Source organism: Oncorhynchus kisutch, linkage group LG4 (assembly GCF_002021735.2).
Source record: "Oncorhynchus kisutch isolate 150728-3 linkage group LG4, Okis_V2, whole genome shotgun sequence".
Taxonomy (NCBI): Eukaryota; Metazoa; Chordata; class Actinopteri; order Salmoniformes; family Salmonidae; genus Oncorhynchus; species Oncorhynchus kisutch.
Window position 1 is genome coordinate 51946607 of NC_034177.2, and position 27805 is coordinate 51974411.

The 27805-nt window shown below is 42.4% G+C and overlaps 2 protein-coding genes across 2 annotated transcripts; one reads left to right on the forward strand and one right to left on the reverse strand.

Moving 5' to 3' along the window:
• Nucleotides 1-12558, reverse strand: LOC109889670 (rab GDP dissociation inhibitor beta-like). Its single transcript, XM_020481264.2, has 11 exons — nt 12355-12558; nt 11761-11868; nt 11232-11331; nt 10604-10738; nt 4728-4926; nt 4430-4561; nt 4096-4195; nt 3698-3869; nt 3234-3378; nt 1509-1563; nt 1-552 (listed from the first exon to the last, which is right to left on the reverse strand). Exons 1-11 carry the CDS (start codon nt 12556-12558, stop codon nt 397-399), a joined length of 1506 nt encoding a protein of 501 aa, XP_020336853.2. The 3' UTR covers nt 1-396.
• LOC109889669 (transcription initiation factor TFIID subunit 3) lies at nt 12505-27739 on the forward strand. The gene is made up of 7 exons (XM_020481263.2): nt 12505-12939; nt 14024-14275; nt 17065-18962; nt 19048-19130; nt 20893-21121; nt 23893-23999; nt 24242-27739. Exons 1-7 carry the CDS (start codon nt 12774-12776, stop codon nt 24354-24356), a joined length of 2850 nt encoding a protein of 949 aa, XP_020336852.1. The 5' UTR covers nt 12505-12773; the 3' UTR covers nt 24357-27739.
• The last annotated feature ends 66 nt before the right edge of the window (nt 27740-27805 follow it).

Below are 27805 nucleotides of genomic sequence, written 5' to 3' on the forward strand. Positions count from 1 at the left end.
TTCGTTTCTCTATTACAGATCAAATATTTATTTATTTCACTTTAACACAGAATATTACCTTATGTAAAAATACAATTTATATCACAATTATAGACTACATATAAACCCCTGAATAAAACTCTTTGGCGACATTCACATGTCAGAATTTGAAGAAACCTTCATGATGGTACACAATGTGATCATTGCATGTTCTTAACCAACTGTCAAATTCATTATAAAACGCAGCCACCCTCAATTGTCCGCATGCCAGTAAACACTTTTCTTTATTTTTTTTTCTACAAACATATTTCCATTGTTTTAAAGGGTCATAGATACAGCTTCCAACAATGCATTTGGATTATAAACCAGTTTGTTAAGATTTGGAGCTGTCTGGACACTAACATGATGCTGACACTATCACTGATCACCTGCGTCTCCAAAGATGTCATTCTTCGTGCGCTCCATCTCTGCAAAGTCAAACTCCGTGCCCATCACACGCTTGTAAATGTCCTTGATGTCATCACAGGTGGTCTCGAAGTGGGTTGTTGCATCATACGTACGGGAGATAAATATCTGCAGATATCCCAGATGCATAGAAGGGAAAGAGGGGAAAAATAAAAGAAGTCTAAACCAATGATGTATACAAATCATGTCTACAGGCCTATGACTGAATAGGCTATAGCTAGGTTTCCATCCAATTGGCGACAGATTTTCATGCGAATATTCAAAATATACATAGAAAATATCAGAATTTTCCCACCAGTGCTATGTTTTCACCAAATGGACGTGTAGCCGATAAAAATCAGTGCACACAATGTATTTTTTCACTTAAAATGTTCATGTAGCAAATACAAATCTAAAGTTCAATGCGTTTCCATCACATTTTCAACTCTACCTAAAAGAAATGTGCGTTATAAAGCAAAATGTGCCTACTCCTGGTCTTGGCACCTGCGCTCGAGCCAATATCTTGCAGATACTGTAATGCGGGTAGGCTGTGTGGGTTTGCTAGTCTACATTATTTGATTATTATGGATAAGAGTGAGAACATTTTTATTTGTCGAACAGCAGTCAAGCATCAATCATAATGTCACCAGAATAAGACCCTTGATTTTTATTGGAAAGCAGCATCAAACTTATCACCCCGCACTTTCACCACCCTGGGAAATTCATCATCATTTATAACTGCATGGTTTCCCAAGTCGTAGTGGGAGGACCACACACCATATCGAGGTAAATTTGGTGATATGCTGGTTTTTATATCAATATTTTCGCATAAAGTCAATACCACCGCCATTTCAGGCACAAAAAGATCCCACCATGTCGAACGAACAAATTATCTGTCGGCATTTATAAAATTACACCAAAAATTCCTGTTTCCATTACAGCTATTATTATAATATTTTTTTTTTAAATATGACTTTACTAGTATAAAAACTGGATGGAAACATGGTTAGTGTTCAGAAAATGTTTGCGCCTCCTGTTGATTTCAAAGTGCAGCACAACAAGAGGATTAGGAAATATACACTCACCTGGCTGTCTTTTCCCATGTCAGTTGGTGCATACTGATCGCTGATGCTCACAAACCTGAGGAGAGAAGTTTTCAACAGGGTAAGGAAACATGAATTTGGAACCAACCAAGTGCATTACACCTCAGTCACGTGAAAATAATATTACAGTATTGAATTCCAGTGATGTGAGCCCTAACATACCACAGTGCATTTGTAAATTATTCAGACCACCTTGACTTATTCCACATTTTGTTATGTTACAGCCTTATTCTAAAATTCATGAAAACAGTTTTTCCCCCCTTCATCTACACACAATACCCCATACTGACATGGGCATTTTTGCTAATGTATACAAAATTGACTTATATTTTAAAAAAAATCATAACAATTCAGACCCTTTACGCAGTACTTTGGCAGTGATTACAGCCTCAAGTCTTCTTGGGTATGACGTTACAAGCATGGCACACTTGTATTTGGGGAGTTTCTACCATTCTTCTTTGCAGATCCTCAAGCTCTGTCAGGTTGGATGGGGAGCATCACTGCACAGCTATTTTAGGGTCTCTCAAGAGATGTTCGATCGGGTTCAAGACCGGGTTCTGGCTGGGCCACTCAAGGACATTCAGAGACTTGTCCCGAAGCCACTCCTGCGCTGTCTTGGCTGTGTGCTTAGGGTTGTTGTCCTGTTGGAAAGTGGGGTTGTTGTCCTGTTGGAAACATTAGCCCCAATCTGAGGTCCTGAGTGCCCTGGAACAGGTTTTCATCAAGGATCTCTGTACTTTGCTCCGTTCATCTTTCCCTCGACCCCGACTAGTCTCCCAGTCCCTGCTACTGAAGAACATCCCCACAGCATGATACTGCCACCACCATGCTTCACCGTAGGGATGATATCAGCTTTCCTCCAGACCAAAAAGTTCAATCTTGGTTTCATCAGAACAGAGAATCTTGTTTCTCATGGTCTGGAAGTCCTTTAGGTGCCTTTTGGCAAACTCCAAGCAGGCTGTCATGTACATTTTACTGAGGAGTGGCTTCCCTTTGGCCACTCTATCATAAAGGCCTGATTGGTGGAGTGCTGCAGAGATGGGAGAACCTTCCAGAAGAACAACCATCTCCACAGAGGAACTCTGGAGCTCTGTCAAAGTGACCATCGGGTTCTTGGTCACCTCCCTGACCAAGGCCCTTCTCCCCCGATTGCTCAGTTTGGCCGTGCGGCCACTTTAGGAAGAGTCTTGGTGGTTCCAAACTTCTTCCATTTAAGAATGGAGGCCACGGTGTTCCTGGGGACCTTCAATGCTGTACCTTTTTTGGTACCCTTCCCCAGATCGGTCTCGGAGCTCTACGACAATTCCCTCCACCTCATGGCTTGGTTTTTGCTCTGACATGCACTGTCAACTGTGGGACCTTAAATAGAAAAGGTGCGTGCCTTTCCAAATCATGTCCAATCAATTGAATTTACCACAGGTGGACTCCAATCAAGTTGTAGAAACATCTCAAGGATGAGCTCAATTTCAAGTTTCATAGCAAAGGGTCTGAATACTTAAGTAAATAAGGTACTTCGGTTTTTTATTTTGAATAAACATCTGAACCTGTTTTCGCTTTGTCATTATGGGGTAGTGTGTGTAGATTAACGAGGAAATGTTATTTATTCAATTTTAGAATAAGGCTGTAACGTAACAAAATGTGGAAAAGGGGAAGGGGTCTGAAAACTTTCCGAATGCTCTGTATAGTATCATAGAATCAAAGGCCTACTTCTGTTCAATGGGCTCCAATAGATCCAGGGCCGGTTTGAGCTCCTTCTCTGGGTCATTGGTCTCCACTACGCTGCTGGCGATGGCAATGTACTTGCCCTGCGCTGCCACGTTGTGGGCCGAGGAGATCATACAAACGTAGATGTCTAAAATGAAAACACAACATATCAGTGACATATCATTCACTAAGCTCTACTAGGTGGTGTTTCAGTAGGATATAAAAACTAGCAAAATGTTTTGAAACTGAAAATTAGCTTTTTTTCCAGGTCCCTCCCCATTTTTTAAATTCTATTTGGTGCCTAATGAACACAGTCATTACCATTCAAAAAGTCACAACATATTTCAGTGACAACTTAATTTCAACAAGGATTTATGAAACGCTTATCTACTGCTTATGAATGTGGTATGTACGGTTACGAATGTATTATTACGTATTTATGTAGGCTAGGTATCCAGGAGTCTCACCATGTTTCCTGTTGACCTGGATCTGAGGGATGATGATCTGGCAGGAGTTGACATCGCCGGTGTTCTTGATGGGGTGGCTCATGACACAGATGATACGGACCACTTGGCCGACCTTGCTGACTCTGTCCATGATGTAGCTGGGGTCACAGATCAGCTGCTTACAGCGGGCTATCTAGAGAGGGAAGGAGAGATGGTAGTGGTTAGGGTTATAGTTAAGGTTAGGATGGGTTAGAGTAAGGGTGAAGTTTACATTTTGGGTAAGGCATAGGGTTAGCCAACTTCCACTTGGAAACATTCAAAATCTGTTGGTTGTATACACCACCCTAATTAAATCGCCATTAAGAACTAATATCAAACAATATTTTATATATATATATACACATTTGACAAAATCTCACCTCTCCCTCTGACTTGACCCCCACTACCTTTCCATTCTCCATAACAATCTCCTCTATGGGCTTGTTCAGCATGTAGGTCCCACCATAGATAGCACTCAACCTAGAGGAAGAGAGATCAATTCAAAGACACTGGTGAATAGCGGAGCATGGGATGGGTTCATATGATTACTATTAGTGCCGCTGAGCAGATGCTTTTAGAGTCATGGTGCAGTGAGTGTAGAACATTTTCGGTGCGAGTATGTGATCCCTGCAGGAATTAAACCTTGGGTTCATCAACCAAAAGGCTTAAGACGGACAAATGATAATGGCAGGGAGGAGGTAAAGTGAATCTTACCTAGCAAAACCTTGTGGAAGCTCCCCCAGGCCGTAGAGAGGGTAGAGGTAAGGACTCTTGCCGTATCTGGCCAGAGACTCACTGTATAGCTTAATCCTGTTGATGGTGTCGATGCAGGGCTGGTCCAGGTAGCTGAGATCAAACAAAGAGATAACACTTCGTTATAAGTTGATCATCTGTGTCTGAAAAGGCAACCCTATTCAGTGCACTACTTTTTACCAGACCCCTATGGGCCCTGGTAAAACATTTGTGCCCTATATATTGTGAATAGGGTGCCATTTCAGATACAGCCACTTACTCGTCTGTCCTGTAGAGCGCGAGGGCGTGGCCAGTGAAGTCCATCACATCCTGGCCCAGGCTGAACTTCTTGTACAGGTCACGCATTGTCGCCTTGTTGGGGTCGAAACCCTCCATGGTTTTGGGATCGTTCACATCATAGTTGGCAACGAAGATCAAAAAGTTCCTGAAACGTCTCTTCTCGAAAATCCCCATCAAACCTGAGCGGGTGCAAAAAAGTCAATGAGACAGAAAATGAAAAACATTTTGAAATAAGACTAAGAATGTGGTCCTGTGTGGCTCAGTTGAAAGGTTGTGGGTTCATTTGTGGCTTAAATTCCTGCACTCACTCACCTTAAGTCACTTTGGATAAAAGCTTCTGCTAAGTGGTATACACAGTGTAAAAAACAATAAGGACACCTTCCGAATATTGAATTGCACCCCCCACTTTTGCCCTCAGAACAGTCTCAATTTGTCGGGGAATGGACTCTACAAGGTGTCGAAAGCATTCCACAGTGATGCTGGCCCATTTTGACTCCAATGCTTCCCACAGTTGTGTCAAGTTGGCTGGATGTCCTTTGGGTGGTGGAGCACACTTGATACACACAGGAAAATGTTCAGCGTGAAAAACCCAGCAGCATTGCAGTTCGACATACTCAAACCGGTGTGCCTGGCACTTAATATCATACCCTGTTCAAAAGGCACTTAAATATTTGTATGTTTTGTACACTCTGTATAGCATAAGTTAATAGAATACTTGATTTACCTGCCGGTCTCACAGTAATTGACCGTTAATTAACATACACATCTAGCATGTCCTGTCTTCCACGCAAAGCCTACAAACCACTGATGCAGACCTTTGGAACATCTACATTTTAAAAAGTCTGATAAATCCATGTAATATAGCCTACACCATCACAATAAATCCATTATTTAATTTTAGACAGGTCTAAAGAAAATGTAGTGTATTTCAGAAGAACAGAATAGCATACTGAGTTGTCCTCATGTTAGGCCCTGATCTGGCTATGCCATATGGCTGTGGGCTACTAGTTCATTTACCAGGCAAGATTTTCTTCGAATTCCATATAATTATTTTATAGTATGAAGAATACAATTGAACATTGCTGAATAAAATAGAAAGGATATTTTCTCCAAACAATGAGGGAGTGCGCCCATGCGGCTATTCTGTGTTTAACGGTTAACAAAGAAACAGTTCATTTCATATGCTTAATTTAGAGTTATTTATGTAACTTAAGTTGCGATACAAATGTTGGGCTATAAGTTCTGATTTTTAATACATTCTAAAGCTGCATAATGCGACTCTAATGATGATTTGGAAAAAGTTGCATGAAAGGCATGAGCTCTGCTTTGTTTTATGCAGCCAGTGGCCATTACGCCCTTGGGCTGAATATAATAATTATAATTCCCTTCTCCCCACAACGTGCCGAAACACCTCTCACTCACATGGCTCTCAGTCACGTGATCGGGTCTTTCTCACAGGCTACAAGTGAAGACCGACACATTGAGGACTAAACTGCATGCGTCCTTATCCAATTCCGTGGCACATATTGAAGAGATTGGATGAATTGTCCAGATTTATTTTTCATCAGCCAACAAGATGAGTTGGCCTAACGAACAGCAAAAGCACTAGCCTACGTCAATATACTATCCACCATAGTACAAAAAAGTTCACCTATTCTATTGTGCGAGAAATAAATATTCCAAACATAGTCTGGGATAGTTGTGGGATGCGATAGACCCAAAATGAATACAACCACTAACATAAAAAAAAAAAACTTGTAAGCAATGAGCTTGAAGCAAAAGATACCGTTTAGCTTAATGTTGATAAACTATTATCATGACGTGCCCTCAGGGGATTCTGACATGCAGAATTAAGGGGGAGAGTCTACCAGAACAAAGAGCTTCTCTTAGTTCAAAACCCCTAATCCACAAAATGGGAGAACTAAACAATATTTCTACTTTTGAGAATGTGGGAATGATCCGTGGACACCTAAGGGACAGTCATGTCGAGTGTGTTTCATTTGGTGATCTCATGAAGGACAGGAAACACACAACTGTATCTCTTAAAGCAGTGATTCGCAACTTGGGGGGAGATATTGGTTATCTAAATTCGCTCACTGTGACAAAGCAAGGGATGGGGCACAATTGATTTGAACAGAGGGACAAAGTGGATGCCTTCAAGATGAAGCTTACCTTTTGGGCAAATATTTCTAACGGGAGGATTGACATGTTTCCCAATGATGATTTCAAGATTCAGAATATGCTCAACAAAGCACACAGCAACACACTGAAAAAAAACTGTTAAACAGCATCTTGTCAAGCTGAAGGGAAAGTTTTGTGACTACTTCCTGGATGAGAACAGGAGACAAGACACCTTTTGAGTGGAGATGGGAAGCGTCATGTTACTAAGCAAAGAAGAGGATCAGCTGGTGGAGCGGTCATTTGATCGTGGACTGAGCATGCACATTCCGGAAATGACACTGCCACAGTTCTGGTGCAGCGTAGTGGGAGAGTATGCTGCTCTCGTCTGTCACGCAATCAGAATCATGTTACTGTTTAGCACTACCCATCTCTGAAAGTGGCTTCTCTGCTATGGCAGTTGAAAACTAAAAGCAGAAACAAACTGGACAGCCAGCATGACCTCCGAGATGCCCTGTCAAACATCAGCCCAGACATGAATAAACTTATCAAACTGAAGAATCACCCCCAGTTTTCCCACTGATGGGCCACACACACACTAAATAAACAGGTAAATTAGTTATTGTTCAGTACGTTCATTATTATTGTTAATTCATTCTAACATTCATATATACATTTCATTGAACTGGTTAAAAATGTATACCCTTTCAAGGTTGTGAAGCTATTCAGATGGTAATTGCTGATTACGAAATCCTAATGATTGTCGTTTTATATTTTAAAACACTGGTATGCGTTACTGTTCATTAACATTATTGAACTGGTTTCGATGGCATGTTCTGAATCTAATAATTTATCACACCCACTCCTGAACTGGTTGCCTTAAATGGCTTATTCTCTTGAATTGATAATAAATGTTTTCTCAGTTAATATGGCTGTGTATGACCGAATACAAACAGTGTAGCTATTCCCTCCGCAAGGCAATCAAACAAGCTAAGCGTCAGTATAGAGACAAAGTAGAATCTCAATTCAACGGCTCAGACACAAGAGGTATGTGGCAGGGTCTACAGTCAATCACGGATTACAAAAAGAAAACCAGCCCCGTCACGGACCAGGATGTCTTGCTCCCAGGCAGACTAAATAACTTTTTTGCCCACTTTGAGGACAATACAGTGCCACTGACACGGCCTGCAACCAAAACATGCGGCCTCTCCTTCACTGCAGCCGAGGTGAGTAAAACATTTAAACGTGTTAACCCTCGCAAGGCTGCAGGCCCAGACGGCATCCCCAGCCGCGCCATCAGAGCATGCGCAGACCAGCTGGCTGGTGTGTTTACGGACATATTCAATCAATCCCTATCCCAGTCTGTTGTTCCCACATGCTTCAAGAGGGCCACCATTGTTCCGGTTCCCAAGAAAGCTAAGGTAACTGAGCTAAACGACTACCGCCCCGTAGCACTCACTTCCGTCATCATGAAGTGCTTTGAGAGACTAGTCAAGGACCATATCACCTCCACCCTACCTGACACCCTAGACCCACTCCAATTTGCTTACCGCCCAAATAGGTCCACAGACAATGCAATCTCAACCACACTGCACACTGCCCTAACCCATCTGGACAAGAGGAATACCTATGTGAGAATGCTGTTCATCGACTACAGCTCGGCATTTAACACCATAGTGCCCTCCAAGCTCGAGACCCTGGGTCTCGACCCTGCCCTGTGCAACTGGGTACTGGACTTCCTGACGGGCCGCCCCCAGGTGGTGAGGGTAGGCAACAACATCTCCACCCCACTGATCCTCAACACTGCGGCCCCACAAGGGTGCGTTCTGAGCCCTCTCCTGTACTCCCTGTTCACCCACGACTGCGTGGCCACGCACGCCTCCAACTCAATCATCAAGTTTGCGGACGACACAACAGTGGTAGGCTTGATTACCAACAACGACGAGACGGCCTACAGGGAGGAGGTGAGGGCCCTCGAAGTGTGGTGTCAGGAAAATAACCTCACACTCAACGTCAACAAAACTAAGGAGATGATTGTGGACTTCAGGAAACAGAAGAGGGAACACCCCCCTATCCACATCGATGGAACAGTAGTGGAGAGGGTAGTAAGTTTTAAGTTCCTCGGCGTACACATCACAGACAAACTGAATTGGTCCACCCACACAGACAGCATCGTGAAGAAGGCGCAGCAGCGCCTCTTCAACCTCAGGAGGCTGAAGAAATTCGGCTTGTCACCAAAAGCACTCACAAACTTCTACAGATGCACAATCGAGAGCATCCTGTTGGGCTGTATCACCGCCTGGTACGGCAACTGCTCCGCCCACAACCGTAAGGCTCTCCAGAGGGTAGTGAGGTCTGCACAACGCATCACCGGGGGCAAACTACCTGCCCTCCAGGACACCTACACCACCCGATGTCACAGGAAGGCCATAAAGATCATCAAGGACAACAGCCACCCGAGCCACTTGCCTGTAGTTAAGAAGTCAGAAAACGCCAGGACGTCGTCCCCAAGTTGGAATGGCTACAATTCTATAGGCCACGGAGACCATACAGCTGTAGTTTTGCTACACGGCTGGAAATGGTTAAACGAGACTATTGATCACTACAGAATAAAAGCAAAATCTTAAGACACATAATTACTATTCTGCAGCTAGAAATGACATAAATCCAGATTGAGAATACCGACAACCGACGAAGCATTTATTCTATGAGAACATTACCCAATGGTAGTCTGAAGTATCCATTCTAACCACCGACAACCATGAAAGACATTGTTATTTCTGGGAAAGTTAAGCAGAGACTCTGATGAACTCTACTGGACGATTGAGTGTTTTCAACTGAGAGACATCAACGACATATGGGAGTAAATATATACATTGCAATTATTCTCGAATGAGCGGCCGTTCATGTGCAAAGGATTAGCATTTCAATGATTAGAATTATTCATCTAGTGTGCCCTGGCCACATCTGCAGTCCTCATGCCTCCTTGCAGCATGCCTAAGGCACGTTCACGCAGAGGAGCAGGGACCCTGGGCATCTTTCTTATGGTGTTTTTCAGAGTCAGTAGAAAGGCCTCTTTAGTGTCCTAAGATTTCATAACTGTGACCTTAATTGCCTACCGTCTGTAAGCTGTTAGTGTCTTAACGACCGTTCCACAGGTGCATGTTCATTAATTGTTTATGGTTCATTGAACAAGCCTTGTGTTTAAGCCCTTTACAATAAAGATCTGTGAAGTTATTTGGATTTTTACAAATGATCTTTTAAAGACATGGTCCTGAAAAAGGGACATTTCTTTTTTTGCTGAGTTTATTAGGAAAGTTGATAAACAAATATAGAAAGCTGATCCTCTTTTTAATAGGGGCTAATTGCATATCCTGTATCGCATAGCCTGTCAAAAGTATTGTGCAACATGAGCTCATGGGCTTTCATTAAGTGTTTGATTAGATTTGCATTGATGTCAGAGTGATTAGAGGGACAGAGTGCTGAGTAGCCTAATTGGAGAAGCCAAATTACCATGACTAAACAGTCACATGGAATTTGACTGACTTCGTGATCTTCGACTGCCGGTTTGGCGATAATACTGCACCTCAACGGCCCTAGGAGTGACACAAATCTTTTTTTCTTAACTTGACAAAAAAAATTATGCACTCACTGTACTGTAAGTCACTTTGGATAAAAGCATCTGGCATAGCCTATATTATAGAAATAGGCAAATGAAAATCCCATCGATATACTCACTGGAGGCCAGTGCCTCGGTCTCAGTAACCGGCACTTTATAGATCGCTCCCTTCTTGTAGACATAGCTGCCCTCGATTACCTTGAAGTCCAGGTAACGGGTCACCTGAGTGATCAGCAACATTCGCACAAGCTGACCTGGGTATAGAAGGAAAAAAATAGGTAACGTTTGTTAAGGGATGCAATGGAAAACATGTCAAAACAATCCTGATGTATACCAAGACGAAAGAAGCTGCTGAGGGAGAGGCCTTTGATAACATTCATAAAAAGTAGTTTACGTGGGTTGTATTCATTAGGGCATGCGGCGGAAATCCTTTTATAACATTTTGCAAAAGAAAATGAAAACGTCTTCTTGGACAAGTCCAAGTAGTCCCTTTCTGTACAGTCCCCTTTCTTCTGTGTCGTGGCTAACCATCAATGAGGATTATATCTGGAATACCATGGGTGTATTCATTAGACGATAACCGTAGCAAACAGTTACAAAACATTTTGCAACAGAAGTCCTTTACTCCAAATGTAAAATGTTTTGCAACAAAAAACATTTCTATTGGACAAATGCACGTTGGTTCCTCACAGTTTCATTCCGTTTGGGATCCTAGTGAATTGAATAGACCCGACATTGCTTTCCTACCATTGGCCATCAGAAACTTTGGGATGAGGTCCACGCTCCAGTCCCGACCTCTTCCCATGGACTCTGGAGGTTTGCCTGGAAGACTGAAGCGCTTGTACAACTGGAGGGGGACAAGAAGAAGACAAACAGAAATGATTAAACTTTGTATTATTACTTCATCAATTTCATTAATGACTTATTTTATTTAACAATAAAACATAAAGCTGTCAGATTTTGAGTATATGAAACTCAGGACGTGCCACAAAGTATTAATATAACACCGAGATGTGAGTGATAGCATACATAATATAACATATTACTATCTGTGTGATAGCACCACACAGTGGGGGCTGTGGAACCTAAGGTTAATCATCTAAAACCCTTTTGACACTACTGAGCCAAGTTAAACCAATTACTGGGCTGGCCTAGTTAAGGATCCACCATAGTTGCCGGAAGGGAATATGTGTAAAGAAAATATCCCAGTGAGCTAAGTATGGTTCGGCATTATAGTATGAAAAGGGTCATATTCATCTTGTGTGTCTTTGCTTACATCTTCCAGTGGCGTGATGGACGCACTCTCTGCTCCATAGTAAGAGTTCCTGTCCATATGAAGCACCTTCTTCCCCTTCACTGACATAATGCCAGACAGAATGCATTCCTATGGAAGAAAAAGATAAGTCAGATAGCTCGGTAGCTACACAAAAAGATATGTAAAAATGGTCATTTATGTTTTAAATGTGTAAACAATTTAAACAACAGAGTAAAGACAAATTTAAGCCCAGCGAGCTAACAACACAACTAGCGAACTGATACAGTAACTACTTAGCATAGCTAATTAGCTCCATTTTACTATAGGGAAAATAAATGGAAATACTGTTGTATGGGAGTTGTCCCTTGTTGCTGAGCGGGGAAAGTATCACCACACTCGGATAACACTAATGAGAATCACAGTAGACACCGATTTCCTGAGAAACAAAATCTGAAATTTGAGATCTAACAAACGAGCAAGCAAGCTAATTTAGCACTAACGTGAGTTAGCGGCTTGTTGGCCATGACATTAGCCTAAAGATTAGCCTACACATCTAGGTTAGTAGCTGTGACCATTGTTGGACGGTTGTACTATATTGCTTTTGTCAGTTCTCACCGTTAGGCCGGTCCCGAGAACAATAACATCGTATTCTTCATCCATACTGAGTGTCCTTCTGTACTTTATCCCTAAATATATAATTTTTGTTAGTGGAAATGGAACGGCTGTTTGATAGTTTAAGAAGTTGTTCGGCTGCACAGCGCAGGTAATGATACCCGTGAACGTACCCTTCCCTGTGGGTTGGCGGATGTTTTTGCGCATGTCTAATCGACGTTTTCTGGGATGGGTTTTTTATCGGTGGAAACAAGATGGCGGCTCTGGCAAGAGCGCCAACATATATACTCGAATAGATGTCAGAAGTATCCCTCATCGAGCGTTTTGTTCACAACCTGCACGTCTTTCATGCATCATGAAGACCAGGAGCATGTTTTATAGCCGGGATTGAATAAACTAGGACCGTTATTAAAGTCAGCAAGATGTGCGAGAGCTATGCTCGCTCGCTGCTGCGTGTGTCGGTGGCGCAGATCTGCCAAGCGCTGGGCTGGGATGCAGTGCAGCTCACAGCCTGCGACCTGCTCTCCGATGTTCTTCACAGATATATCCAGCAGTTAGCCAGGGGTTGTCATCGATACTCGGAGCTATGTAAGTACTGTGTTTCAGACATGTCCACTGTAAATTAAATTCATCTGTCTAGGTATTGGGTCGCGTTGTTTATTCCACGCTCTGTGACTAGCGCCCCCTCCAATCAAGGCCTAGCGCTAATGTCAGAGACATGTACAGTAAAGTTAGCCTAACTCTTAGTCATGTAAACAATGACTAGGTTGGTTTGCAAAAGTAATTTCTCAAGCATTACATGTATTTAATGTTTAGCTAACTACAGTCATGATATACATTTAGTCGCTTATGACCATGTTTGTTTCTCAATTTGAAACGGGTCATACTGTGGTGTGTGTGCTAACTAGCTAGCTCAGATGTCAACATGGGGGAGTGTTCTAACATACTGTAGTTCCAATGAAAACAGTGTGGCATCTTGTTTAGAAATGGGCTTAAAAAAAGACTAGGTAACGTTAGCTGTAAATGCCACTGTCTTTCCCGGGTTGAATTTAATCAATTGTTTGCTGAAGGCATAATTTATGGTCTAAAAAATAACTTCTGTCTGATTTTTGAAAATCTCTTACGTCATACAATGGTGTAAAAGACTTCACTCAGTTAGTTTGTTGTAGTGTGTATACTGAAGACGGGTTGGTTGTTTAGCAACAACCGACTCATGCACAACTATGGGGCAAAACAGACCGTGTTGGCTTAGATTGTTGACAACATGTCAACTTGATTTCGTCTCCAATGTTTATGTAAATTTACATAATGTCATGAGCACTTGTCTTTCAAATATGTACTTACAGCTGTTGGTTTTCTAGCTTGCTAATTTGAGCTATATTGCATAGGCGTGACACCTCAAAACAAAACATGGTATCAAGAACAAGATAAAACTAACTGAAACAAGCCACCTACGATCCCCCACATAGAAGCTTCTAGTCATTGTTGCCAACTATTTGGCCATCCAGAACCAAAATAACACAGACTTCTGCCCCATTGATGTGTGCGTATCGTTTTTTACGCTATCAGCTAACCCATCTATAGTACATGTATCATATATGCATTCATAGAAGGGGAAGGAAACATAAAGGTTTGATCACGTCTCATGCATGCACTTTTCCTCTCGTCCTAGATGGGCGAACAGACCCAGTACTGGAGGACGTGGGCCAGGCCTTCAGACTGCTGGGTGTGAGCCTGTCTGAGCTGGAGGACTATGTCCATAACCTGGAGCCTGTGGGGTTCTCCCAGCAGACGCCTCTCTTCCCCCTCAGCAAAAATAACATGCTGCAGTTCCCTCAGCCTGGAGTGGGGGTACGGGGGGATGCCGAGGAGAGGAGGGAATACATTCCAGATTATATGCCACCCTTGGTCTCTTTGCAAGAAGGTGAGGACTTTAACTATATTAATTGTGTCTGAGGGAACTGTGTGTGTGAGACTAGGGCTGTGGCGGTCATGAAACTTCCTCAGCCGGTTATTGTCATGTAAATGACTGTCGGCCTCGCGGTAATTGAGCGTCAATTAACATAAGACCATTAACATCTCCAGGCCTCCACACATACAAGCCGCTGATGCTCGCCTTTGGAACATCTACATTTAAAGTCTAGTCATTCATTTAATATGCATCATCACAATAAATACATTATTTATTTTAGGCAGGTCTAAAGAATCATGATATTAAGAAAATGTATTTCAGAAGAACAGAATGTAAGTTATATGCTTAGCCTATTTCACTACACGTATCAACCACTGTTTGAGGAGCATGCAGCCTCTTGCTGTGCGACAGGTTATATTTCGCCTGCTACCCAGTGCTTAATTTGGGAAACCAAGTGAAATCTGTTCTGGAACGTTGATAGCAGTGTTTTCACAATGAAACATATTGCATTAAACTGTTGACAGCCCCTCTCTCTGTGCACGCTTGAGAAACAAATGAAGGAGAGAGAGGCGGAGATGGAAACGTACAGTGGTGAGGTATTCTATTGCCAAAGGTAATGTCAGCCTATTAATTATGAAAATATAAAAAATGCCTTTATTACTAGGCTATTCAAAATCAAATACAAATGCACTATAATTGTAGGCTAACTCGAAGCTGCCCTGCACAATCAATGAGCCAACAGCATCACCTAGACCTATATGTTCTCTCCCAGTCTCATGGATAGAAAGTTTGGAGCGTAGCATAAGGTAACCAGCCCATCCAGTATTTATAATACAGTCCATTACTATAATTAGTTTAATTTTGGAGTATAGGCTAGACCAATTATGTATCAAAGACCTCTTAAATTGTTTACATTTTTATATATATATATATATATACATATATATATATATATATATACATATACATACATGCGTGTGTGTGTTTTTCTGCCATGCGTATTAGGCTATAAAGGCATAATCATTATTTTAATTATTTTTTTCTGGCTTGGGCTCATATAGGCCTATGCATAAGCTCTAATACAGTGCCTTCAGAAAGTATTCACACACTTTTTCCACATTTTGTTTGTAAAAATAATTTTTAAAATAATAATAAATGGATTAAATTGACTTTTGTTTCCCACTGGCCTACACACAATACCCCATAATGTCAAAGTGGAATTATGTTTTTCTGAATGTTTATAAATGTTTAAAAGCCACCCTGACAAATCCATCTACATTAATCTACATCTACATTTGGGGCAGCAGTTCGCCTAGTGGTTAGAGCATTGGACTAGTAACCGAAAGGTTGCAAGATTGAATCCCCGAACTGACAAGGTAAAAATATGTCGTTCTGCCCCTGAACAAGAAAGTTAAAAAGTCACATAAGTTGCATGGACTCAATCGGTGTGCAATAATAGTGTTTAACATGATTTTTGAATGACTACCTCATCTCTGTACCCCACACATACAATTTTCTGTAAGGTCAGTCCGTCTAGCAGTGAATTTCAAACACAGATTCAACCACAAAGACCAGGGGAAAAGAAAAGAAGGGCACCTATTGGTAGATCGGTTAAAAAAAAAACGGAATATCCCTTTGAACATGGTGGAGTTATTAATTACACTTTGGATGGTTTATCAAAACACCCAGTCACTACAAAGATACAGGCGTCCTTCCTAACTCAGTTACCACTCAGGGATTTCACAATGTGGCCAATGGTGACTTTAAACAGTTTCAGAGTTTATTGAATGTGATAGGAGAAAACTGAGGATGGATCAACAACATTGTCGTAACACCTTAATACTAACCTAATTGACAGAGTGAAAAGAAGGAAGTACAGAATAGTAATATTCCATTTGACAGAGCTTGAAGAATTTTGAAAAGAATAATGGGCACATATTGTTCAATCCAATTGTGCAAAGCCCATAGAGACTTGCCCAGAAAGACTCGCAACTGTAATCACTGCCAAAGGTGATTCCTTAACGTATTGACTCAGGGGTATTTCAGTATTCATTTTGAATACATTTACAAAAGTTTCTGAAAACAGGTTTTCACTTTGTCATTATGGGGTATAGTGTGTAAATTCAGGCTGTAACACAACACAATTTGGAATGTCAAGGGGTATGAATACTTTCTGAAGGCACTGTATGCTTATAGTGTTTTGATTTAATCTTAGAAAGCATTGCCCATTTAGTTGTGTTAGGCTTTGAAACAACATCCACAATGACCATGTTTTCCACTCAGTTTCAACCTGTTGTTTAACTTCTTTCTTCAAATTGATCATCACAGTGAGGTCAGTTTTAAAAGCATGATACTGTTATGATGAGTGTTTGATGGGATTTTCGATTGCATTTGCTTTGATGTCGGAGTGGTCAGAGGGACAATAGAGCGCTGAGTACCAGGCCATTAGCACCTGTCAGTTGTTAACGAGTTGGGTACTGAATGCATGTCCAGAGTGCCTAAGAGGAGATTACCGTGACCGTTTGACGGCGGTTATGACTCATGACTATTGGAGTAGCGGTAATATGTTCACCGCAACAGCCCTACGTGAGACACGTGTGCGTGCATTTGTGTGTTAATGGGTTACGATGGACAGATAATCCATGCTTTTTTTATTTTCTTTGTCCTTTAATACAATACTAATCAGAGGGTGAGATTGATTGAATGACAGTGATGAACCTTTGACTTTCTCTCTCACTCTCCCTCTGCTTCTCTTTGCTGTGTCTCATCCTCTCTCCCTCTCTCTCTTCTCCCATCTATAGAAGAGGAGGAGGAAGAAGCCCTGGCTGACATGGGCACCTCTGCCGAGGCCATGCAGGTCCCGCTGGACGATACAGACGAGGACATGGATGACGACGAGGTGGTGAACGATGAGAACCACCCTGTGAAGAGACACCTGGACAGCCCCGACGCCGCCATGGGTATGATGCCCACCTCCAAGAGGCCTCGCATGCACCCCGGCTTCAGCCCCGACTGGAGCATGGAGCCCAGGGAGCCCCTCACCTCCCTCAACCCTCAGCGTGTCCCTCCAGGCATGATGGCCTCCCATTCCCATGACAGCATGGGTTCAATGTCTCTGTCCCCAGAGACACCTGGGCCTCCGACATTGTTCAGACCCCAGCCGGTGACCCCAGGGAGACACTCTGATCATAAGTCTCATGGTGGTCAAGGCCGCAAAGGGCTCAAAGGCTCATCCCCTGGTAGGCCACGGACTAAGTCCCCAAAGGGGGTCAATGCTGGTGGGGCTATGTCAGGCAGCCCCATCCGCTCTCCCAAATCTTCCAAGGAGCGGAAAAAGTCCCCGGGTCGGACCAAGAGCCCTAAAAGTCCCAAAAGCCCCAAGATGGGTTCTGGAGTCAAGTCTGGTTCTCACTCCCAGGGAAAAGCAGATGCTCAGGCCCTGGCCCTACAGAGACTTCCCTTGTCGGCCCTCAGCGAGAGGATGGGGAAGGAAAACATCCACGTGCGGCAAAGCCTGGAGGAATGCGAGCTGGCGGGTTTTGTCTCTGATAAACTCTGCGAACCTGGCGGCGACAACGCTGATATTGACGATTCTATCGACGCTGTGATTGCCAGGGCATGCGCTGAGCGAGAGCCTGATCCGTTTGCCTTCTCATCAGGCTCAGAGTCGGAGAGTGATGGCTTCTCCTCTCCACGGAGGCTTACTATCATGGAGCCAGGCGGAACGCCTAAGCTCTCACTGGGTGCCAACAGCCTGGGTAAAGACACTTCTACGCCGCTTCAACTCAATGCAGACGGTGGCCCCGGGAACTGGACCATGGACGACTCCATCAATGAGGTCCTACGTAAAGTAAACCAGGGAGGTCCCAATGCGGGACACCCCCAAGGCGAATCATACCTGTCCTCAGCATCCGCCTCGCCCCCGACCCCTGAGCCCCTCCTGAAGATGTACGAGGAGAAGAACAAGCTTGTCTCCTCGGCTGACATCAAGAAGAAACTCAAGAAGGAGCTGAAGACAAAGATGAAGAAGAAGGAGAAAGGAGAGAAGCCAAAAGATAAAGAGAGGGATAAGGACAAGGGGAAGATGAAAGAGAAGAACAAGGATAAGAACAGGGATAAGAGCAAAGATTCTTTCTCCAAGGAGGCCAAGATGCCGTGGAAGGACTTCGGTAACAAGGACGATGACCTCAGGGAACACTTCCTGGGTCAGAGGCCAGGGTTCGGCGGACCAGAGGGCTCCATGATCAAGATCAAGTCGCGAGATGGAGGGGATGGCAGTGGTAAGAAGGAGAAGGACAAACACAAAGACAAAAAAAAGGACAAGGAGAAGAGCAAGAAAGGCAAAGACAAGCGGGACAAGGGTAAGGACCGGCAGAAGATATCCTCCCTCACCCCGTTCGGTTTGGGTGACATCCCTGCCCTGTTCAGCCCATCGACGTGTCTCCGCATCCCCTCCATGCTGCCGCCTCTTCCGCCTATCCTCCAGGAAAAGGATGTGAAGAGCAAGGAGAAGGACAAGAAGAAAGACAAGAAGGAGAAGAAGAAGAAGAAAGATAAAGACAAGGAGAAGGAAAAGGAGAGGGAAAAGTCCAAGGAGAAGGAGAGGGAGAAAGAGGAGAAGAGGAAAGAGAAGGAGAAAGACAAGGAAAAACGGGAGAAGGAGAAAGAGAAGGAAAAAGAGAGGATTAGGCTGGAAAAGGTAAGCTGTGTTTTTCCAGTAATTGATTTATAGTGTAGCGTTTGTAACAGTGACTAACTGGTTGCTCTCCTTTCTTCTGTCACAGGTGAGGGTGGAGACTCCAGTTGCTGTCCCATCACCAGTCATCCCCAGGCTGACCCTAAGGGTTGGGGCTGGCCAGGACAAAATGTATGTTTCTCAATTCAATTAAACTTTCTGTCCATATATATGTCCCTTCATTTAACTTACAGAGCATTCGGAAAGTTTTCAGACCCCTTCACCTTTTCCACATTTTGTTACATTACATCCTTATTCTAAAATTGATTAAATAAGAGATACCTTATTTACGTAAGTATTCAGACCCTTTTGCTATGAGACCTGAAATTGAGTTCAGGTGCATCCTGTTTCCATTGATCATCCTTGAGATGTTTCTACAAGTTGGAGTCGAGCTGTGGTAAATTCAATTAATTGGACATGATTTGTAAAGGCTCACTCACACCTGTCTATATAAGGTCCCAATGCTGACCGTGCATGTCGGAGCAAAAACCAAGCCATGAGATCGATTAAATTGTCTGTAGAGCTCCGAGACAGGATTGTGTCGAGGCACAGATCTGGGGAAGGGTACCAAAAAATGTTGGCAGCATTGAAGCTCTCCAAGAACACAGTGGCCTCCATCAGCCTTAATTGGAAGAAGTTTGGAACCACCAAGACTCTTCCTAGAGCCAGCCAAACTGAGCAATCGGGGGAGAAGGGCCTTGGTCAGGGAGGTGACCAAAAACCCGATGGTCACTTTGACAGAGCTCCAGAGTTCCTCTGTGGTGATGGGAGAAACTTTGCAGAAGGACAACCATCTCTGCAGCACTCTACCAATCAGGCCTTTATGGTAGAGTGACCAGACTGAAGCCACTCCAAGATAAAAGGCACATGACAATCCGCTTGGAGTTTGCCAAAAGGCATCTAAAGGACTCTGACCCTGAGAAGCAAGATTCTCTGGTCTGAGGAAACCAAGATTGAAGTTGTTAGCCTGAATGCCAAGTGTCACGTCTAGAGGGAACCAGTCACCGCTCATCACCTGGCCAATACCATCCCTATGGTGCAGCATGGTGGTGGCAGCATCATGCTGTTGGGATGTTTTTCAGCAGCAGGGACACAGGGTGATTAGTCAGGTTCGAGGGAAAGATAAACAGAGCAAAGTACAGAGAGATCCTTGATGAAAACCTGCTCCAGAGCACTCAGGACCTCTGACTGGGGCGAAGGTTCACCTTCCAACAGGACACCGACCCTAAGCACACAGCCAAGACAATGCAGGAGTGACTTCAGGACAAGTCTCTGAATGTCCTTGAGTGGCCCAGCCAGAGCCAGAACTTGAACCCAATGGAAACTATGGAGAGATTTGAAAATAGCTGTGCAGCGATGCTCTCCATCCAACTTGACAGAACTTGAGAGAATCTGCAGAGAAGAATGGGAGAAACTCCCCAAATACAGGTGTGCCAAGTTTGTAGCTTAATACCCAAGAAGACTCAAGACTCTAATTGCTGCCAAAGGTGCTTCAACAAAGTACTGAGTAAAGGGTCTGAACACTTATGTAAATGTGATATTTGTTGTTGTTTTTTTTAAATACATTTGTTCTTTAAAAAAAACTGTTTTTGCTTTGTCTTTATGGGGTATTGTGTGCTGATTGATGAGGGGGGGGAAAACAATTTAATCAATTTTAGAATAAGGCTGGAATGTACATTCCGAATGCACTCTAATTTGTCCACATCATACAGTTACATCAAGCACATACAAAACACAGACGCATATGAAACCATACATAGAAATACTGTACCTGACAAATTTGGTTGGCTCTGTGCTGCAAGGCAGCTATATTGTTGATCTGCATGCAGTAATGTGTCATAGGCTCTGGTTTGATCCCCCCTCCCCCTCTGTTTCTCTTTATATCCATCTCCAGAGTTATCAGTAAGGTGGTTCCCAATTCCGAGCCACCGCTGCCGCCACCCAAGATGCCAGCACCCAAGATCACCGCCACTAAATCAGGACCTGGCAGTCGCCTTCAGCCCCCACCACCTCCACCACTATTGTCCCCAGTTGTACCCTCGTTGCTCTCCCCCGCCTCCATTCTGTCCTCCAGTAAACTGCCTGTACGCAGTGTGATCACTGAAACTGTCAGAACATACGTGGTGAGTCCCGGTCAGACCCTCTACCTCAACCATATACAAAATGATGTATCTGTCATGCCTATCCTCTATCTCAGGGGTTCTCAAACCTTTTGTGATAGCAAATTCATCAGGGAATAGCCTACAAGGAGTTTTACTATGATGTCTGCAGTGCATGGCTGGACTAGTGTTGTTACGACACCAGAATTTTGACTTCGATACCAGGTTTAGTATCACAATACTCGATACCAAGGCAAAAAAAAAGCAGGCATATTAGACAAAGTCACAGAATGGCCCTTGATCCAGACAGAGAAACTCAGCTATTGCTCTGTTCAGTTGCTGGGCATCTTTTGAGTTCAACATCATTACATTTAACATTTTTTAAGTCAAATTGTTCAGAGACGGACATGTATGCTTTAATGAATAATTTATACAATCAATGTGACTTTGGTAAAAACAATCTAACTACATAACAAAATAATGGCAATTTATTTGAATGGTAAATCTCTATTGATGAACTGGGTAAATCCAGATGTAGCTTCGGCTGAGTCACAATTCAGGTGAATACATATTCAATAGGAGTGTGTGTTGCATTGAGTTAATGAGCATGTTTTGGATGATATCATCGGGCTAAAGATTACAAACAAGCTGTTTCACTTCCAATCGGGACTTATATTATTGTACTGATCATCAACATTTGCATATTTGGACATTTACTTTAACCAGTAATGACTCATTCACAAGGCAAGAGGGGGGCGGGCGGTGGTCGGAGCCCTACTCACACACAATCAGTTCGCTGAGGCAATAGGTCATCTTTGGGAGAGACACGTGAGAGAGAACGATTTTAAGTGAATTAATAAACTAGTTGCAATCAGCTTTAAAATCAGTATATTTTTCGCATTATAGTTTGCATATTATCACAAACAAAGTACTAGAGTAGTGAATTGATGTTAGCTTCAGCTGTAAGCTAGCAAGGAAAGTTAGCCTACAAATCTGGAAGCTACCAGTATTTTCTTGCATTGTAAAGTGTTCAGGGGACATCGGCTACACTAATACAGACACATTTGACAGAATTACCAAAATATGTCTCTTTTTTTTTTACCAAACCGTTTTTCATGTTCTAACATTGAAAAAGTACCGAAGTTTCGGTATACCATGCAACACTAGGCTAGATGTGTGATGTACAGTTGAAGTCGGAAGTTTACATTACACTTAGGTTGGAGTAATTAAAACTAGTTTTTCAACCACTCCACAAATTTCTTGTTAACAAACCATAGTTTTGGCAAGACGGTTAGGACATCCACTTTGTGCAAGGGATTTTTCCAACAATTGTTTACAGACAGATTATTTCACTTATAATTTACTGTATCACAATTCCTGTGGGTCAGAGGTTTATGTACAAGTTGACTGTGCCTTTAAACAGCTTGGAAAATTCCAGAAAATTATGTCATGGCTTTAGAAGGTTCTGATAGGCTAATTGACATAATTTGAGTCAATTGGGGATGTACCTGTGGATGTATTTCAAGGTCTACCTTCAAACTCAGTGCCTCGTTGCTTGACATCATGGGAAAATCAAAAGAAATCAGCCAAGACTTCAGGAAACCTTCGCAAGTCTAGTTCATCCTTGGGATAAATTTCCAAATGCCTGAAGGTACCACGTTCATCTGTACAAACAATAGTATGCCAGTATAAACACCATGGGACCACGCAGCCGTCATACCGCTCAGGAAGGAGACTGGTTCTGTCTCCTAGTCATGAATGTACTTTGGTACGAAAAGTGCAAATCAATACCAGAACAACAGCAAAGGACCGTGTGAAGATGCTGGAGGAACAGGTACAAAAGTATATATATCCACAGTAAAACGAGTCCTATATCGACATAACCTGAAAGGCCGCTCAGCAAGGAAGAAGCCACTGCTCCGAAACCGCCATAAAAAAGCCAGACTACGGTTTGCAACTGCACATGGGGACAAAGATCGTACTTTTTGGAGAAATGTCCTCTGGTCTGATGGAACAAAAATATAACTTTTTGGCCATAATGACCATCATTATGTTTGGAAGAAAAGGGGGAAGGCTATCAAGCCGAAGAACACCATCTCAACCTTGTAGCACGGGGGTGGCAGCATCATGTTGTGGGGGTGCTTTGCTGCAGGAGGGACTGGTGCGTTTCACAAAATAGATGGCATCATGAGGAGGGGAAATGATGTGGATATATTAAAGCAACATCTCAAGATATCAGTCAGGAAGTTAAAGCTTGGTCGCAAATGGGTCTTCCATATGGACAATGACCCCAAGCATACATCCAAAGTTGTGGCAAAATGGCTTAAGGACAACAAAGTCAAAGTATTGGAGTGGCCATCACAAAGCCCTGACCTCAAATCCCATAGAAAATTTGTGGGCAGAACTGAAAGCGTGTGTGAGCAAGGAGGCCTACAAACCAGGAGGAATGGGCCAAGATTCACCCAACTTATTGTGGGAAGCTTGTGGAAGACCCAAGTTAAAAATTTATAGGCAATGCTACCAAATACTATTTGAGCGTATGTAAACTTCTGACCTACTGGGAATGTGAAATAAATCTGAAATAAATCATTCTCTCCACTATTATTTTGACATTTCACATTCTTAAAATAAAGTGGCGTTCCTAAGACAGGCAATGTTTACTAGGATTAAATATCTGGAATTGTGAAAAACCGAATTTAAATGTAGTTGGCTAAGGTGTATGTAAACTTCCAACTTCAACTGTATATTCTTATTTTAGTCCTGAGTCCCTTGTTGCTTACAATTTCTCTCCGTAGATTCGTGATGAGTTGGGGAACCAGATCTGGATCTGTCCTGGTTGCAACAAGCCTGATGACGGCAGTCCCATGATCGGCTGTGATGACTGCGATGACTGGTACCATTGGTAAGAAAGGCTTTGCTTCATTCATTAATTTATCTACTGTGGTTCAGTCCAGCTGATATGACTAGTTATTGCTGCAGAAGTGAGGAACATTTACTAGGATACTAGTTGTTGAACCTAAAAAATATACTTATGCTGCGCTGTGGAAAGCTGATATCCACTTTTACTATGTATATCCCTTTTATATCCCTCCAACTTCCCTCCTTTCTTCACTCACTCACCGATGTTTGTCCTTCTCTCCTCAGGCCATGTGTTGGGATGGTCTCGGCCCCTCCCGAGGACCAGCAGTGGTTCTGTGTGAAGTGTGCTGGCAAGAAGAAGGACAAAAAACACAAGAAGCGGAAACACAAAGTGCATTGAGACTTACGCAAAACAAAGCACACTTTGGACTTTTCATTAGCTGGACTGACTGCTTCTTCAAGCCATACTGGAACACTTTTGGCACTGCTGTAAAAAAAAAGAAAAGAAAGAAATTAAAAACATGACAGATAAGACATTCACACATCCTGATGATTTTAGTGAATGACATGAGCCTAACAGACTCTTTAACCAGCACATATCCAACCTCAGCTTTTAAGGCTATGTCCTAGTTCTGTACCCTTCTCCCAAAGTGTACAGTGGCTTGCACACTAAAAGCATTGGATTGATGTAAGCATTGGCTGGAGAGAGTTTCCACCATTGTTTAAATCGGGAGAATTAGGACGCAGTCTTTGTTGTGCGAGCCCTTGGCCCAGCGTTCTGTAGGTGTGATGTCGTCGCAGAGATCATGCCTTTCCATCATCGTGGTTCCAAACCGATCACTGTTGAGTTCAATGTTGTCAAAGATAGCATTGGCATGGTATAGAGAGAAATCTACATGCATCCATCTTCATATTTTTCTTGTTGTTTTGTTAGTATTTCCATAGCCTGGTCCGTTATCTGTTTGTGCGGTCTTGCCAACTCCTATGGCCTTTGGCTTTGAGTTGCAGATGGCAAGACAACACAAAAATATTTGGGAACAAGGCTAGTATTTCCACAAAAAGGTCAATAACATCAAACTGAATGACAGATTCAGATCCCCCCGGTTTTCTGCAGTATCATTTAAATATGTCATGTATATAAAGGTAACTGCATTTGTGTGTATTATAAAATGCGTAAATACCAACTTCCAACCAAGCCAAGTGCGTTCTGTTCTTAGGAGTCTTCTGACTTGTGAAATCCATTTCCAAATTATTGTTCTTTTTTTAAATGATTTTCTGTATATTTTTTTTAATAACTTTTTTTTTTTCCTTATGAATTGTCCCCCAATCAGTTATACTGTAGCTGTGCTCGTTGTACACGTATCTAATTTTGCTGATATTTACAATATTAAAGCCTAACAGTCTCATTGCCATCAATTTTTTTTCAAAAGAAGTCACTCATTTGTACCTAACTTTTCTGTACGCAACTTTACTTTGATATCATTTGAGGGCATACGCACTTCTATCTTCCTTCATGCATTTACATCGATTGTTCTGTGCAATTCTGAACCTTTCCCTATACATTTTTTTCCCTTTGTTTTGATGCATTTAATTCATGAAAATACAGTGGAAATATTTTAACAAAACAGTGAATTTGAATTTGTTAAATTAATCAGAAGATGTTTTGATGAAGAAGTAGTATGTCATTTTTGCCTTCTTTGGATTTCTGTCTGAGAAGCAGGGAGTCATACTGCTCAAAACATATCCGTGTCACCAGCTGGAGGTGAACCACTAGCCGTCTGAGCTGTAGCAACCAAGAAGAGCCTAGTGCAGAGTGTTCGAGTAAATGTTTCTGCTCCCTTGCCAACTCCTTATGCATTTCCAAATACCATAAGGAGTTGGCAAGAGAGCAGAAATGGACTGGCACCCAAAAGTCTAGTGTATAGTCTAATAGAATGTTCAAGTACTAAAACCTAGTGCTGAATGTTCGAGTAGGCCTAAAGCCTAGTGTAGAATGTTCGAGTAGGCCTAAAGCCTAGTGTAGAATGTTCGAGTAGGCCTAAAGCCTAGTGTAGAATGTTCGAGTAGACCTAAAGCCTAGTGTATAATGTTCGAGTAGGCCTAAAGCCTAGTGTAGAATGTTCGAGTAGGCCTAAAGCCTAGTGTAGAATGTTCGAGTAGGCCTAAAGCCTAGTGTAGAATGTTCGAGTAGGCCTAAAGCCTAGTGTAGAATGTTCGAGTAGGCCTAAAGCCTAGTGTAGAATGTTCGAGTAGGCCTAAAGCCTAGTGTAGAATGTTTGAGTAGGCCTAAAACCTAGTGTAGAATGTTCGAGTAGGCCTTAAACCTAGTGTAGAATGTTTGAGTAGGCCTAAAACCTAGTGTAGAATGTTCGAGTAGGCCTAAAACCTAGTGTAGAATGTTCGAGTAGGCCTTAAACCTAGTGTAGAATGTTTGAGTAGGCCTAAAACCTAGTGTAGAATGTTTGAGTAGGCCTAAAACCTAGTGTAGAATGTTTGAGTAGGCCTAAAACCTAGTGTAGAATGTTCGAGTAGGCCTTAAACCTAGTGTAGAATGTTTGAGTAGGCCTAAAACCTAGTGTAGAATGTTTGAGTAGGCCTAAAACCTAGTGTAGAGTGTTCGAGTAGGCCTAAAACCTAGTGTAGAATGTTTGAGTAGGCCTAAAACCTAGTGTAGAATGTTCGAGTAGGCCTTAAACCTAGTGTAGAATGTTTGAGTAGGCCTAAAACCTAGTGCAGAATGTTCGAGTAGGCCTTAAACCTAGTGTAGAATGTTTGAGTATACACTCCGGTAACATTTTACTTTACTTAAAGCAAACTGGTGTAATGCTTTATCTCTTGTTATAAACCTGTATGAACCTTTATAATTTCTTATTATAATGCTTAAAAAGCCTAAGGTAGGTAGGATGTTATAGTAAAGCTTAGTTCAGAATGTTTAAGTAGTAATGTCTTCCTGGTGTGGTAATACACAAAATGAAATAGAATTGAATTCATCACATGCGCCGAATACAACAGGGAAATGCTTAATGCTTACTTAGAAGCTCTTTCCCAATGATGCAGAGTTAAACAAGAAGGAAGTTATATACAGCAGTACCATACAGTATCAAGTTGCAGGGATACGTGGTAATTGAGGTATGTACATGTAGGCAGGGGAGAAGTGACTAGGCATCAGGATAGATAAGAGTAAAAAGTATAAGAGCAGGGTATATGATGGGTGTATGTGAACATTTTGCCCATTTCATGGTTTTCCTGTCAGGCAATATGCAGCACAGTTATGTACCGTTACACAGCAATTCTTTAGATTTTGCATTTCTCCATATGACCACATGGTGTCATTCTTAATGCAGGAACTAGCAGGTATCTTCACATGCCAAGAAGACATGAGAGAGAAGCTCTTATACAATGTTTTGGATTCTGGTGCATGACGAAGTGGAATTCATTTAGCTCACAGCATGCTCATCAAAAAGCATATACCCCCAAATACTGAATGTAGAAACTGGAAGGAATACCTCTCTGGTGTATAGTTTGGCCCATTTGGAGAACTCCATTTACTGCCTTTGAACTGTAATCATGACAGTCCACTTGCTTTTGAAGTGTCTGTCTTGTTCCCCCATGACCCAACAAACCACAGGTGCAATGGGATTGATAATAGACTAGTAAATTGATTTCTGATTGGTTTATAATGAGGCCTACATCATGCAGAGGAATATTTTGTTGCTTTTCTACCTGTAGGTAAAATGCTGAGCGCAATGTTTGATTGAACAGCAATAAAGAAAACCAAACACTTCCAGAGATCACAAAATAATTTGCTCACACCCAGGGATTGGTGTTATTAAAAACAGAATTTAGGTT